The sequence below is a fragment of the Eublepharis macularius genome, chromosome 17, assembly GCF_028583425.1.
Source record: "Eublepharis macularius isolate TG4126 chromosome 17, MPM_Emac_v1.0, whole genome shotgun sequence".
Lineage (NCBI taxonomy): Eukaryota > Metazoa > Chordata > Lepidosauria > Squamata > Eublepharidae > Eublepharis > Eublepharis macularius.
Genome location: NC_072806.1, coordinates 379233 through 394393, shown reverse-complemented (window position 1 = coordinate 394393; position 15161 = coordinate 379233). Strand labels below are relative to the sequence as shown.

At 52.5% G+C, this 15161-nt stretch overlaps 1 protein-coding gene across 2 annotated transcripts in view; it reads left to right on the top strand.

The window, feature by feature from the left end:
* Window positions 1-13863, top strand: part of SPEN (spen family transcriptional repressor) — a 75487-nt gene extending 61624 nt beyond the window's left edge. For both annotated transcript variants that reach the window (XM_055001360.1, XM_055001362.1), the window contains 5 exons: window positions 108-7968; window positions 10643-11059; window positions 11543-11737; window positions 12270-12428; window positions 12728-13863. In XM_055001360.1, coding sequence (XP_054857335.1) covers window positions 108-7968; window positions 10643-11059; window positions 11543-11737; window positions 12270-12428; window positions 12728-12859 — 8764 coding nt within the window. In that variant the 3' untranslated portion in view covers window positions 12860-13863. The remainder of the gene's footprint in view (window positions 1-107; window positions 7969-10642; window positions 11060-11542; window positions 11738-12269; window positions 12429-12727) is intronic.
* The last annotated feature ends 1298 nt before the right edge of the window (window positions 13864-15161 follow it).

The window sequence follows — 15161 nt, the reverse complement described above, 5'->3', positions numbered from 1 at the left end:
ATTAGAGTGGCTTTGAGTGATCCTTATTTAATGAATCCAGCTGTAGCTGTATGTTGCGACCTCCAGCTTGCGGCAAGCTAATTTCTTGGTGTCCTTCGTTTTGGCAGAGATGAAAGAAGAGGATCTTACGACTATGCTGCTGACCGTACATACTATGAGGCTGTAAGAACGCCAGGAACATATCCTGAGGATCCCCGAAGAGAGTATCCAACTCGTGGGAGAGAATTTTATGCAGATTGGGATCCTTACCAGGGAGACTATTATGACCCACGATACTATGACGACCCACGGGAGTACAGAGATTACAGAGGCGACCCTTACGAGCAAGACATAAGGGAATACAGCTACAGGCAGCGGGAGCGGGAGCGGTTTGAATCTGACCGGGACCATGAGAGACGGCCTCTTGAACGGAGCCAGAGTCCCCATTCCCGACGTCCACAAAGCCCAGGAGCATCTCCATCACAATCCGAGAGATTGCAAAGTGACTCTGAGAGGCGGGTTTATAGCAGGTCTTCAGAGCGGAGTGGTAGCTGCAGCTCCCTTTCTCCACCACGCTATGAAAAGCTGGACAAAGCCCGTCTCGAGCGCTATGCAAAAAATGATAAAACAGAAAAAGAAAGAGCTTTTGAGCAAGAGAGACCAGACAAAGACAAGCGACTGGTTAGGAAAGACAAAACAGAAAAACTTGAAAAGGATAAAATGGAGAAGCAAAAACGAAAAGCCAAAATTCATTCCCCTAGCTCTCAGTCTTCTGAGACAGACCAAGAAAATGAAAGAGAGCCCAGTCCAGAGAGGCTGAAAGGCGGCAGTAAGCAGAACAGGGAGAGAGCTGACAAAGAAGGGCCTGCCAGGAACCGCCTCGAACTCATGCCGTGTGTCGTGTTGACTCGTGTCAAAGAAAAGGAGGGGAAAGTGGTTGAGCAGCCAGCTCTGGAAAAACTGAGGGGGGGGAAGCAAGAAAACGATGCTATGAGATCTCCCTTGCTTGAGCCAAAACTGCAGCCGTCACAGGCAGAGCCAGCCAAGTCAGATCAGCTGAAACCTGAGCCTATGAGAGCCAAGGTGCCAAAAGAAAAGGTGCTTGCCAGTCACATTGAAGTGGTTGATAAGGATGGGAAACTGAAGGCCAAGAAACACTTGAAGGCTGACCGCCCCAGTGAAGTGGCAAACCCAGTTGATCTGGAAAAGTTGGAGGCTCGCAAACGGCGCTTTGCGGATGTAACCCTGAAGCCCGAGAAACAAAAAACGGAAATCAAAAGGAGTAATCAGGAGGAGGAGGAGGAGGAGGCGGCGGCGGCGGCGACAGCAGCACGAGTGGTGTTGAAAAAGCAGACTGATGTGACAGCAGAATCTGAAAGGAAGTCCTTGAGGAAAGAAGCATTTAAAAGGGAATCTAAGAAAATTAAGGTGGAGAGACTCGTTCCTGTTGCCAGTCCCAAAGATACTCCAGAGTCTACAAGCGTTTCTGTTGGTGTTGGTTTACGGCCCAGTTTAGACCTGCAGGCCAGGCTAGGGGAGCCGGTAGATGAACCCACGGAAGTCCCTGAGACCCCCTCTAGGAAAGTCAGTTCAGTGAAATTGCAGCAGAAACACCCTCAGCTGTTAGGTGATCAAGGGCTAGAGAGAGATGATGTACGGAAAAACTACTACAGTCTTCCGGAAGAAATGCCTGACCACAAACTCATCCAAGAGAAGCCCCCATCATCGGATATTGAAGAGAAAATTCCTATCGACATTGATCACACTCAGAGTTACCGGAAACAAATGGAGCAAAGTCGTAGATTAAAACAGCAAATGGAAATGGAAACCGCAAAGCTGGAGAAGTTTGGCAGTCCAAAGAAAGACCCAGATGAGTATGAAAGGCGGAGCCTGGTGCACGAGGTGGGGAAGCCCCCCCAGGATGTGACTGATGATTCTCCTCCCAGTAAGCGTAAGAAATCATCAGATGTTTTTGATTTTGAAATTAGCACCAAGAGGGAAAGAAACTATCGAAGCTCTCGTCAGGTGAGTGAAGATTCTGAGAGAATGGCTTGTTCTCCAAGCCTCAGGCCTTTCCCCTTCCACGAGGAGGAGGAGGGACTGCCTTCCCCACGACTGATGCCTTTAAAAGAAGCCAAAGGATCACCTAAAATAGATGAAAAGGGCCCTGCGTATCCTAACATGGCCATACGAGAAGATTCTCTGAAATTTAATCCCTTTGATTCCAGTCAGAGAGAACAGATGGCAGAAATGGCCAGAATCAAACTCTCTTCACTGAATTCTGAGGAGGAATCCAGCCGATGGGAGCCCCCCCTGAAAGCAGAGCCTGGCCGAGGGGATGTCAGCTTCCCCAGCAGCATCGTCAAGAGAGACAGCCTGCGGAAACGGTCGGTTCGTGACCTGGAGCCCGGAGAGGTGCCCTCGGACTCTGATGAGGATGGCGACAGCAAGCCCCGGTCCCCGAAGGCCTCTTTGCTGCTGGAGAGCTCCCGCTTGTCTTTTTTATTAAGGGACAGGGAAGAGAAGCTCCGTGAGAGAGAGGAAAGGCTGCCGACCTCCTTGGAGAGGAACAAATTCTATTCTTTTGCATTGGACAAAACAATCACACCTGACACAAAAGCCTTGCTGGAGCGAGCAAAGTCTCTCTCATCGTCCAGGGAAGAAAACTGGTCCTTTCTCGACTGGGACTCGAGATTTGCTAGTTTTAGAAACAACAAGGACAAGGAGAAAGTTGACTCTGCTCCCAGGCCCATCCCTTCGTGGTACATGAAGAAGAAGAAAACCAAAACCGACCCTGAAGGGAAGTTGGATGACAAGAAAGAAGACCATAAAGAGGAGGAGCAAGAGAGGCAGGAGTTGTTTGCCTCGCGGTTCTTACATAGCTCAATCTTTGAACAAGACTCAAAGCGCTTGCAGCATTTAGAAAGGAAAGATGAGGACCTTGACTTCCTTCCTGGCAGGTCTTTTGGCAGACGGTCTTCTCTGGATGGGACCAACAGTGTCTCTGATGTCTTGGTGCAAGAGCCAGTGGTTCTTTTCCACAGCAGGTTTGTTGAGCTGACCCGAATGCAGCAGAAGGAGAAGGAGAAAGACAAGAAACCCAAAGAAGCAGAAAGGCAGGAAGAGAAGGAGAGCCGCCCCAAAACACCCGAGACGGCAGTGCCTGAGAAGAAAGAGCCCGAGCAGCGGTCTTCTCCGCCATTGCCGATTGCTCTTGTCCTTCAAGACCCGGAGAAGGTCATACATGAGAAGTCACCAGCTGATCTGCCCTCCTCCAGAGAAGAAAAGGCCCCTGATCCGAGCCCTGAAGTGGAAGAACCGGTGCCCGAGGCCCTTGCTCCCATGAAAGCTGAACTGCCTGAGCCTGTGGAAACACCTGCAGCTACGGAAAACAAAGACATTGCTCTTCCCAGTGCAACTCCTGAGGAGGACTCCGTCACCCCTGTGGAAACCCCTCTGTATTTGGACACCAAACCCCCTACTCCCGGATCTTCATTTTCCCAAACAGATACTGGCACCGATCCAGCAGCAGTCCCAGTCCCCCCACCATTGGCCACAAAGTCTGAGGAACTGTTGGAACCTAAAGAAGAAAGTGTTTCTGTGGCCACTGGCTCAGAACCTGCTACAGGTCAAAAAGCAGAGGGGGCGGCCGAGGTACCCCATGTTGTTTCTGATGCGGAGGTAGAAGCTGAACCTCCCATTGTAAAAGACAGAAAGCCTTGCAAGAACAAGCGGTCCAAAGCCCCTGTGCAGCCTGCGCTTGCCAGCATTACTGATAAACCCATCACAAGGAAGAGTGAGAGGATTGATCGTGAAAAACTTAAAAGGTCAGGCTCTCCCCGTGGCGAAGCGCAGAAGCTTCTGGAGCTGAAAGGAGAAGCAGAGAAGACTCTGAAAAATACCGCTAAATCTCCAAGTGCAGCAGCAGAGCAAGAAAACCCAGAGCCAAGTTTGCCAGTTGGTCGAACAAGGCGCAGAAATGTAAGATCCGTTTATGCTACCCCAGGAGACCACGAAGGTCCCTCACCTGTGAAAGATTCTGTTGAGGTGACTAGGTCAACCAGGAAAAGAGCTGAAAGAGAGCCACCTGAGACAACAGTTGTTGCTACTCCTCCCAAAAGAGGCAGGCCTCGGAAGTCACGTCACAAACCCGAGGAGGAAATCGCTCCAGTTAAGACCGAACCGATACAGGTGGAAGCAGAAGAACCGGAAACAAAAGAAGCAGTGGAAACCCCTAAAACTGTGGAGGGGTGGAGGTCACCTAGATCCCAGAAGCTCCTACACAGTCACTTGTCATCCACCACTGTTCACAGCAAGAAGGGCAGGGCTGAGCCAAAGGTGGAGGTTGCAGCAGACCTTGAAGAGTCACCTGAGCTACCTGGCCATGGACTGAATGCAGGAGAAAATAGCAGTAAGACCAAGACGGACAAAGACATCGCTACTAGTGAACAGAAGCGAGAAAGGAAAGACGTTGACACGGACAAAAACACTCCTGAAGCCTGCACAGTTGAGATTGTAGAAAGAAAATCTGCCCCAGAGAAGGTGACCAAGTCCAAAAGAGGAAGATCTAGAAACATCAAGGCAGTTGACAAAGCATCCTTGATCAAGAGCCTGAAAAATGTCGAAATACGGCTTAACGTGGATGAGGTGAAAGGTGCTCTGCGGTCAAGCGAAGAGGAGACAGAACCCACGCCAGCATCACCAAAAAACAAAAGTCCTCAGAAGGAAGACAAATTGCCTGCCCTCTTCATAAAGAATGAGGCAGAAGACCCTTTTCATGACACAGGCCAAGACACCCCATGTGAGCCCACAGAGTCTCCTGAAGCTGTTCAGTTGGCCAAGCAAATAGAACTTGAACAGGCAGTGGAGAACATTGCGAAGCTCACAGAAGGCCCAACCATTGCAGCCTATAAGGAGCAGGCAACAGATGTACCTGAAGTCCGCCAGGAAGAAGAGGGAGACAAACCTGCCCACCAGGCAAGTGAAACAGAACTGGCTGCAGCCATTGGCTCCATCATGAACGACATTGCTGGGGAGGCGGAGAGCTTCCCTGCTGCCCCTCCGTATCCTGCTGAACCAGAATCTGAGATGCCTGCAGAGCCTGTAGTGCTGCCGTCTTCACGAGAGGAAATGGAGCCTGAAACAGACCAGGCAGTGAGCAATATCTTGGAATCGGAAGCGGCGGCAGCCGCGGCTGAGACACCCGCTCCCCCGGCGCCTGGATCTGCTTCCTCAGCCACGGCAGCCACAAACAAGGAGGCCGAAGTGAGTTTGAGCGAGTCTTCCAGTTCAGCACAGGAGGTGGAAACCCTGCAGGAGGCTGATGGATCCCGAAAGGAAAGGGGCCGTCAGAAGACTGCTCGGCCAAGGAGGAAACGAAGCACGAGCAAAAAAGGAGATGCCGCTGAACTGAGGGCCACTGAAATGGAAAGTGTGCCCGGCCAATCCCCTGTGGCCAGTGAAGCGAAAGGGAAACTGGAGGAAAGCACAAAAGATGACAAACCCAGCAAAAGCTCTTCTCCAGCCTCCCCTGAATTGACTGTTCCAGATATCAGCAAGACTCCATCCCAGGAAGGGATATCACATGAGCCTGCCTCAGAGAGCAGCCCCCCGCCGAAAGCTCCTGATCTACGGAATCCGCCTGCTCCATCCCTCCCTGTTGACGATGTGAGCCAAGTGGGGTTCAAGCTGTGGCCGGCCACTGAAAGTGCTCCAGTGACTCCACCAGGGGCCCCCAGCCCGTCTGTGGCAACTGTTCCATCAGCTGCTGCCGCTAAGCTCGTGGCACCCATCTCTGCTGGGCCAGTTCCCCTTCACTCTGGTGCAGCCAAGGTGACAGAATGGATTGCAAAGCACGAGGAGGCCCATGCACACTCCACCCCTCCTCCGGCCCTCCCCCCTGACACCAAGGCCTCAGATATAGACACTAATTCCAGTACTTTGCGGAAAATACTGATGGAGCCCAAGTACGTCTCTGCTGCTAGCATTGCCTCGACACACGTCACAGCAGCGATAGCTGAGCCTGTGAGTGCCCCTCGTGTGGAAGAGGCTCCTCCGCACCCCCCAGTAGAGGCGGTACGGCCAGGAGCCGAAGAAAAGCCTGCCGTCCCCACCGTGAATGCTTTGGACCCCCCTGTGGCAGAGGCCCCCGTCTTCACGGAGAAAGAAAAGATCCTGACCGTCATCACCCCCAAGGCCACTTCTGTGATCAGCAGAATGCCCCCGAGCGTCGATCCCGAGGAAGCCCCGAGAATCACGCTGGTGAAGCAAGCGGCCCCACCCCAGGCGTGCCTGGCCAGCGCCCTCCCTCTGAAGCACAAGCAGAGGCTGACGGCCAGTGATGACAGTCGCTTCCACCCGGGGTCCATGCCTGTGATTGAGGACCGGCCCGCAGAGACCGGCTCCAGCCCAGGGCTTCGTGTCAACACTTCCGAAGGCGTTGTGCTCCTGAGCTACTCAGGACAGAAGACCGAAGGGCCCCAGAGGATCAGTGCGAAGATTAGTCAGATTCCTCCCGCAAGCGCAGTCGACATTGAATTCCAGCAGTCTGTCTGCAAGCCCCAAATTAAGCAGGAGCCTCTTGGCCCCTGCCAGCCAGCATCAAAGGGCTCTCCGGCTCCCACGGGCTACGGGGCCATCCCTACCCCTGCGTCTCTGGTGCTGGCCACTCAGCAGTATGGCTCTGCCCCAGTGCTCTCCTCTGTCAAACAGGAGCGTGGCAGTTTGGAGAAATCGGAGCCAGCACACCTTTCTGCCCCGGCCCCTTCTTCTCAGCCGGGTCCTCCAGGGAAGGGCCTCTCCCAGTCTCCCAGCACTCCACCCGTTCTAGTCCACAGCCAGATGGTGATCGCTCAGGGCAACAAAAAGCTTCCAGACCCAGCAACCCTGAAAGGGGAGCCCAAGTCTCTTCAGTCCTCCAGCCTGAGCCCTGGAGTTGGTCCTCATCACCCCTCCTTGTCCGGCAAGGGGCACGCAGAAGCCAACCACGTGAGTGTGGGCCCTGGTCCCGCAGCCGACCGGGCTGTTTCGCACTTGGGAGTCTCGAAGCAGGAGCCCGTCTCTCCTCGGACCAGCGGACATTCTCCATCACCGTTTCCAAGGGCTTGTCACCCAGGTGGCCCTTCCTCCCCGGCCTCTGTCATGCTGGGGCTCCAGGGGTCTCCCTGCCCAGGGATCCCTGTGCCCCAGTACATCTCCAGCATGCACCCGGAGCAGTCTGTGATCATGCCTCCCCACAGTGTCACCCAGACAGTCTCCCTGGGCCATCTTTCCCAAGGGGAGGTACGAATGAACACCCCTCCCCTGCCTGGCATTCCCTACAGCATGCGCCCAGAAGCGCTCCACTCTCCCCGGGCCGCTCTGCAGCCTCAGCGGTCCAGCACGCCTCAGCCAGCGCCAATGCGAGAGATCGTCATGCCTCCTCTGTCTTCCCAGCATTCGCCAGAAGAGGAAATGCACTACCACCACACGGTGTGTCGGGGGTCTGCCCCCGTGCAGTCCGATGTGCTTGTCATGCAGCCAGACTACCGCATGCACCCAACCAGCATCCGGCTCGATCAGTACAACGTGCCCCGGGACGTGAGGATGATGATGCACCCCCACATGGCCGCGGTGGGGGGGGACCACCACCCAGAGACTCGACAGTCTAGAACCCCAGAAGGAGGGGGGTCTGTAAAAACCCCGCCAGCCCCCAAGACTCTCCAGTCCTCAAGCAAAGAGCCCTCCAAGTCTTCAGAAGGCAAAATGGCTCACTCTCCACACAGCGAGCCTCGCCTGCTCAGCAGCCAGCTCCCTGGCCTGCCGCTGACCCAGCCTGTGGTCGTCCCGCACGGCGTCCAGATCATGCATCCTGCTGGTAGCTCATTTCATGATTATCGGGCCGTGTACAGCGACATCCGGAGCTACCACCCAGCAGCTCAACTTGGCCCACCTCCCTTTTCAGGGGCCCCGTCAATGGGGCTGCCATCCCGGAGCATAACTCCCTCCCAGGTAAGAAAATTTGGCCTGCAGCCACCGGAAAGGGACTGGGCTCAGCACTGCCGCCTGTTCTTCTGCGTACCTGGGCACTGGATTTTCACATCTCTTGGTTGGTGTAAATATAGGTGGGGATGAACAGCACGGGAGGCAGGAAGTGTCTGTGCTGAGTAGTCGTGGTTAAGTAATGATGACTTCGAAGGAAGTGGGGTGCTAGCAGCTCTCCCCTGATTTAGAGAGAGTGGGCGTGGTTGATGCCCCACAATGGAAGTGAGGATTTCCATGCTGAAGGATGAACAGTTAACTGAACTATTACTGTAGCCAGACATCGTTATGGCCATGTGAACTGAGAATCCATCGTCTGCATGTATAAGGAGCACTTGAAATACACCGATGTCATCATGAAAATTGAGACAACCATGGATTTTCCATGTGCATACAACTTCCATACTTATGAAGCAGAACTGGTTCAGAGGTATGGAAGCTGTATGCTTGTGAAAAATTCATGTTGCCCAATTCATGTGAACTTCCAATGAACTTCCAACTTTTTGAGAAAGTTGCTACCCTTCTTGGATCAGGGAATGCTGTAGACATAGTTTATCTTGATTTCAGTAACGCTTTTGATAAGGTTCTACATAATATCCTTGTTGACAAGTTGGTAAGATGTGGTTTGGATCCTTTTACTGTAATTGGATCTGTAACTGGTTGACAGATAGCACCCAAAGAGCACTTGTTAATGGTTCCTCATCCTCTTGGAGAAGAGTGACAAGTGGAGTTCCTCAGGGGTCAGTCCTGGGACCTGTTCTGTTCAACATTTTTATAAATGATTTGGATGAAGGAATAAAGGGAACGCTTATTAAATTGGGAGGGGTAGCTAATACAGTAGAAGACAGATTCAAGATACAGGATGATCTTGACAGGCTGGAAAACTGGGCTAAAACAAATAAAATGAATTTCAGCAGAGAGAAATGTAAAGTTCTGCATTTAGGTTAAAAGGTAAAGGTAGTCCCCTGTGCAAGCACCGAGTCATTACTGACCCATGGCGGACGTTGCTTCATGACATTTTCTTGGCAGACTTTTGTTACGAGGTGGTTTGCCATTGCCTTCCCTAGTCATCTACACTTTACCCCCAGGAAACTGGGTATTTTAATTTCCTCAGAAGGCTGGAAGGCTGAGTCAACCTTGAGCTGGCTACCTGAATGAACCCAGCTTCTGCCAGGATCGAACTCAGGTTGTGAGCAAAGCTTGGGCTGCAGTACTGCAGCTTACCACTCTGTGCCATAGGGCTCCGTATCTCCATTTAGGAAGGAAAAATCAAATGCATAGTTATAGGATGGAGGAGACTTACTTTGGCATTCGTATGTGCAAAAAGGATCTAGGGGTCTTAGTAGACCATACACTGAACATGAGCCGGCACTGTGATGTGGTAGCTAAAAAGGCAAAGACCTCACCTAGGGTATTGTGTTCAGTTTTGGGCAGCACAATTTTAAGAACGTGTCCAGAGAAAGTTGAAGGAGCTCGGTATGTTTAGCCTGGAGAGGAGATGACCGAGAGGTGATTTGATAACCGCGTTCAAGTACCTGAAGGGCTCTCATACAGAGGATGGCGCTGAGTTGTTTTCTGTTGCCCCAGAAGGTTGGACCAGAACCAGCAGGTTAAAATTAAATCAAAAGAGTTTTCAGCTAAACGTTAGGAAGAACTTCCCGACAGTCAGAGCGGTCCCTCAGTGGAACAGGCTTCCTCGGGAGGTGGTGGGTTCTCCTCCTTTGGAGGTTTTTAAGCAGAGGCTAGATGGCCATCTGACAGCAGTGCATATTCTGTGAACCTGGGCAGATCGTGAGAGGGAGGGTAGGAAGGGTTGCATCAGTGCTTAGTTCTCGTGGCCCCTTCTCACACACCCAGGATAATACTGATTGCCACTTTGGGGTCAGGAAGCAATTTCCCCCAAGCCAGTTTGGCCAGGGATCCTGACGGTGTTTTGCCATCTTCTGGCCTTGGAGCGAGGGGGCACTGGGGGTGTGGGGGGGGAGGTAGCTGTGGATTTCCTGCATTGTGCAGGGGTTGGACTAGAAGAGCCTGGAGGTCCCAGTTCCAGCCCTAGGATTCTAGAGGCAGGGCATTTTCTGTGGTGGCCCCTCCTCTCTGGAATGCCCTCTTTTTGAGATTATCCTCTCTTTCTTTCTTTTAGGGGCCAGCCAAAGCACATTTTTTACCCATGCTTCTAATTAGAGGTTTATCTTACAAGCTTTTTAAATAGTCTGCTTCTGTTTTATAGATAGATTTTATGCGGGTTTTTTCTAATGGCTAGTTTTGCGAAAAAAGGAAGGTACTCCAAGGATCATCTAGTCTAACCCCCTGCACCAAGCAGGAAATTCACAACTGCCCCCCCCCTTAATGGCTTGTTTCTATAGTCTTGCGTTGTTTTAATTGTAAGCTGCCTAGAGCCAGATTCTGAAGAAAGCAGCATTGAAATATCATTAAATGTTGCCTTTGAATAAGTAAATAAATATTGCCTCTGAAATGAACCTGCCAATTAAGCATCTGTTTGAATTGCAGAAGTTGGCCCGGGGGAGGGTCTTTGGGGGCGGGGGGGGGGGTGCTTGCAGAGCCTGCTCATCCCCCCCCCCCCGTGACCCAGCCTCTGGCTCCTGCGCCCAGGCCTTCTCCTAAATGTCCTGCTTCCTCTTAGGGCCTGCCAGAAGGGGAGCATTCTCACTCCAGCCAGCCAGCGCACAGCAAAACGCCGCAGCTCTCCCAAGAGCCCAAGGGGGCCCAGGCTGCAGGGCCAGAGCCGACTCACCACCCAGCTGTCAACCGGCACATTCCTCAAATAGACCCCCATGTGCACCTTCCAAGAGCCCCAGCTGAGACAGGCCCCCCGGCCTCCTACCCCTCTCCGGTCGCCGTTGCTGTGAAGCAGGAGCTCCCCTCCCCACATCAGGCCCCGGCAGGCCCGAAGTCGGCCCTCTTCCTCCCAACCACTGGCAGTCCCAGCGGTCCTCCAGGGCTGTCCCTCTCCCGCCCCGAACCTCAGCCAGCACTCAAGCCTGATCCTGCGCCTCACCCCATTCCTCAAAGGCCAGTGGACATGGTCCAGCTCCTTACGGTAAGCTTGCTGTGGCTTCTGCTGCTTGGCTGGCCTCCAGTGCTGCGGAAGAGGAAAGTGCTGGATTTTTGCCGCTGCTACATCTTTGTAGGCTTGCGTTGCTTTACCCGATGGTACTTGTTATTGAGATGTCCTTGATGTTGACTGTACTTATATCACACTGTATAATCCCCCTTTGAGTCTCAGTGAGAAAGACGGACTGTAAGTGCCATTATTAAGAACAACAGAGAGAGAGAGAGAGAGAGAGCTGGGAGTGGCCGATCATTTTTGCAGAGGTCTGAGGAAAAGGACTGCTGGGTGTGGGACTCTGGTCTGGTGCAGTGCAGAGAAAAGGCTTCCCAGGTGTTGCTCCTTCCCTTCTCCAGATGTTTCCTTGCTCTTTGTGAAATGCACACCACCACCACCACCACCCCCCCACAGTAGTTCTTTCATGGTTCTAGGATCCGGCACCAATAACCCTTTTTCCCTTTCCTGCATTTGCAGAAGTACCCCATTGTGTGGCAGGGGCTCCTGGCTTTAAAGAACGACACCGCTGCCGTCCAGCTGCACTTTGTCTCTGGCAACAACGTCTTGGCGCATCGCTCCCTGCCAGCTCCAGAAGGTGGGCCTCCATTGCGAATCGCCCAGCGCATGAGGCTGGAAGCATCCCAACTGGAAGGTGTGGCGCGCAGAATGATGGTGAGTGGTGTGTGGCTTGTGGGAGAGCTCGCTGTGCCGACCCTGCTGGCCTCTCCTGCCCTTGGCTGTGGGCCTCCCTTCAGCCAGCCTGCCTGCCTGCCTTTCCACTGGGGGTGGGGGTGGGGGGTGCCTTTCATTCTTGGCTGCCTGAAGTATCAGGGCAACCCAAGTCGAGGAGTCTGAGGTCATTCCATAAATAGGGGACCAGAGCAGAGAAGGCTCTGTGCTTGGTGTCCAGCCACGCCCCCTGCTGAACAAGGGGGCACGTGGTGCAGGACACGTAAGTTGCCAGGCAGGTCCCTGTGGAAGAGGGGCGTCTTTTGGATGTCTCACTCCGTGTAGCCTTTAAAGAGCTTCAGTGCCTGGCACTTCATTTCTGGGCTTAATTCCTAGTGCTGGTCCTTCCCTTTCGATGCGTTCTCTGTTGCTGGTGCCACCAGCATCCTTGCTGGGGCGTTTTGAACAGAAGTAAGTCCCTGAGATCCTCTTCCAGGGCACCCCCACGTACGGTGATCTGCCTGTCGTCTTCCAGGTGGAGAGCGATTATTGCCTTCTGCTGGCCTTGCCTTGCGGACGAGACCAAGAGGACGTTGTCAGTCAGACGGAGTCTCTGAAGGCTGCCTTCATCAGCTACCTGCAGGCAAAGCAAGCCGCTGGTATCATCAACGTTCCCAATCCGGGCTCCAACCAGGTATGCGGAAGGTTCAGCCCCAGGCCCCTTTTCAGAGTGTAGGGCTGGTTCATGTCTGAAGGGAAGGAACTCCAGCTAGGTTAGAGCAGCAAGAGGGAGAGAGAAGTGGCCTTCTGTTACCCCATTCATTTCAGTTTGAATGGTCTGTAGCGAACCTTCTTTATCTGGGTGGGGCCAGGCGGCGGCTGCTAAATCGAGGCCCCTGTCAAGGTGGAGGCATTGGGGGCCGGAGGGTGGTCAACTCGGCTGCCTCGCAGGGCTACTCAGCTGAAAGTTTCCTCTCTGGTTCTGTCTTGTAGCCTGCCTATGTCCTGCAGATATTCCCCCCCTGCGAGTTCTCCGAGAGCCACCTGTCTCGCCTCGCCCCAGACCTCCTGGCCAGCATCTCCAACATCTCACCTCACCTAATGATTGTCATTGCATCAGTCTGAGTGGTTTGCCCGTTGTGGACTTGCTTCTCCAAGGCACAAGAGCAGAAACTGGGGCAGTGAACAGATGGACGGACAGCCCAAGGCCGCCTCCTGCCCCAGTGGGCCTCGATCAGATGGTGTCCCTGGGTCCTACGGGCCCATGACTATTGTATGTTTACATATGGCTTTAGCTAAGATGGACATCGGAGGCACTCTTCGAGGCAGACTGGTCTTCGCTTTGGTGCCTCCTTTGGGGGGGAAATTAAAGGAAGGCTATTTTTTTTATTTACGAAACAAATTTTTAAAAAAAGGAACCAGAACTGCCTTTGCACTAAATTAGTGACTTTGGACCTTTGCACAGTTGAAGACATATTGTGGTGTTCTGAATGGATGTCTTGATACACACACGGACTTAGAAGTGCAGGGCCTGGGACAGTTTGCTCTTTTCGGCGGGTCGAGGAGCCTTTCCCGCTGTCCCTGCCATAGGCCTCCTTTTCCCCTCCCCTCTCCACCACACGGCACGTGCTTCTTCCTCCGCCTGGGATGTACAGTTTACAGTGAAATGAAGCGAAACATGAAAAGGGGGAGAGCCATTTCCTTTCCTGGTGGGATGTGCAGGACTCTGGGGGGGGGTGTGCTTGTATGTATAAATATATATATATAATATATATATATATATAAATATATATATATGATACTGACTTTAAAAGGAAATCTGATCCCCACAACATACTTTTTTTTTAATCTGTGCCAAAAATGTGTTTTCAGAGAAAAAAAATCTTATTTTCATACTCGGACTTTGTATTTGTCGCTCATTTGTAAGTGCGCTTCATTTAGACATCCCCCCCGCCCCCCGCCCGTCACATGTGGAAGTGTTATACACTTGTGCATACTTTTTAATCCCCCCTCCCCTTTCCCCTTTGTTATCTTCCACCTCCCCTAACAATTAATTTATGGAACTGTTTTTCTCAGCGCAGTTTTGTTTTGTGTGTCCATTGGATTACAAACTTTTATTAAAAAAAATACAAAAGAGCCCAGCCGTAGATGTGGTGCGTGGAGGGAAGGATGTGAAGGCGGCTGCGTTACCAGCCAGCCGTTGTGCCTGCGGAAGTGCCGCACAGAGAATACTTCCTAGAAGCTGTTTTGACTTAATATTTTTCTCTGAGGGGAAGGGGCTATTTTACCATAACGGATTGTATGGAAAACAGGCCCGTGTGGAGGATTAGCTATTGCTGGGAGCAAGGCTTTCGGTCCATTGGCAGGTGCAAGTCCTGGCTGAGAGCAAGTCCGTGCCGCTGAAAAGCAAGAGGCTGTTTGATGCTGAATTACGTCAGAGTGTGTATCGATGTCGTACGCTGGGACCGTCTAAAAGGCAAACTCCGCGCGGGGGCTTACGAGGAAAGGGATTGAAAAGACGACTGTCAACTATAAACAGTGTTATTGAGAAAGAGATGATAAGAGGCTTTATAGTACTATGCATGGGGCACTTTCCCCCTCTCTTTCTTAATAGTACAAGATCTTAGGGGAACCCAAAAGAAATTGACAGGTGGTAGATTTATAACAGACTAAAGGAAGTTTTTTACTCAGTGACGGATAAAATGTGGACATCACTGCCAGAACCCAGAGGATCCAGTGAAGGCCAAGAGCAAGGATGGCTTTCAAAGAGCACTACCTCAGTGGCTACTAGCGGTGGTGGCTAAAAGGAACCTCCGCCTCCAGGAGCAGTTAACCTTAGAATCCCAGAGCTTAGGAGACAACATCTGGGGAGGCCTTGGCATCTACGCCCTGCTTGTTGCCCCTCCAAGGCAGCGGGTTGCCCACGGTGTGAGAGGCTGGTCGGGCCACTGTTTGGATCTAGCCAGGGCACTTACTTCTGATGTTCTTAAGCGCATGCCTCTGGCACAGACTGCGGGAGGGAGGGGGCTTCCAGCCCACAGCCTTCTGGAGCAGAACAGAAACGCCACTTTGAGTTGCCTTCTCTCTCTCGGAAATGAGCAAGTCACCTATCTGTGAGAAGCTGCCTGCTGCTGATTTTGTTTCCCACAAGAGGTGGTTCAAGTGGCTGTCAGAGGATTAATTTTTAAAATAATGCATCAAGCCTTCCCCACGTTTTAGAGTTAGCACTGTTTTGGGGGTGGAGGGAGTGGCTTGAAATGCAAACGGGTCCAGAACTCAGCAGCAGAGGATGGCAGAGCCTTGCCCAGTCACTTTCTCCGGACAGCTGGCTTGAGTCACAGCAGGGGGACGACGGGGGGCAGGGAGGCGCCTTCGCTCTTCCCTCCTCCCCCTACAAATTGCTCCTACGAACTGGGCCTCCTCGTGC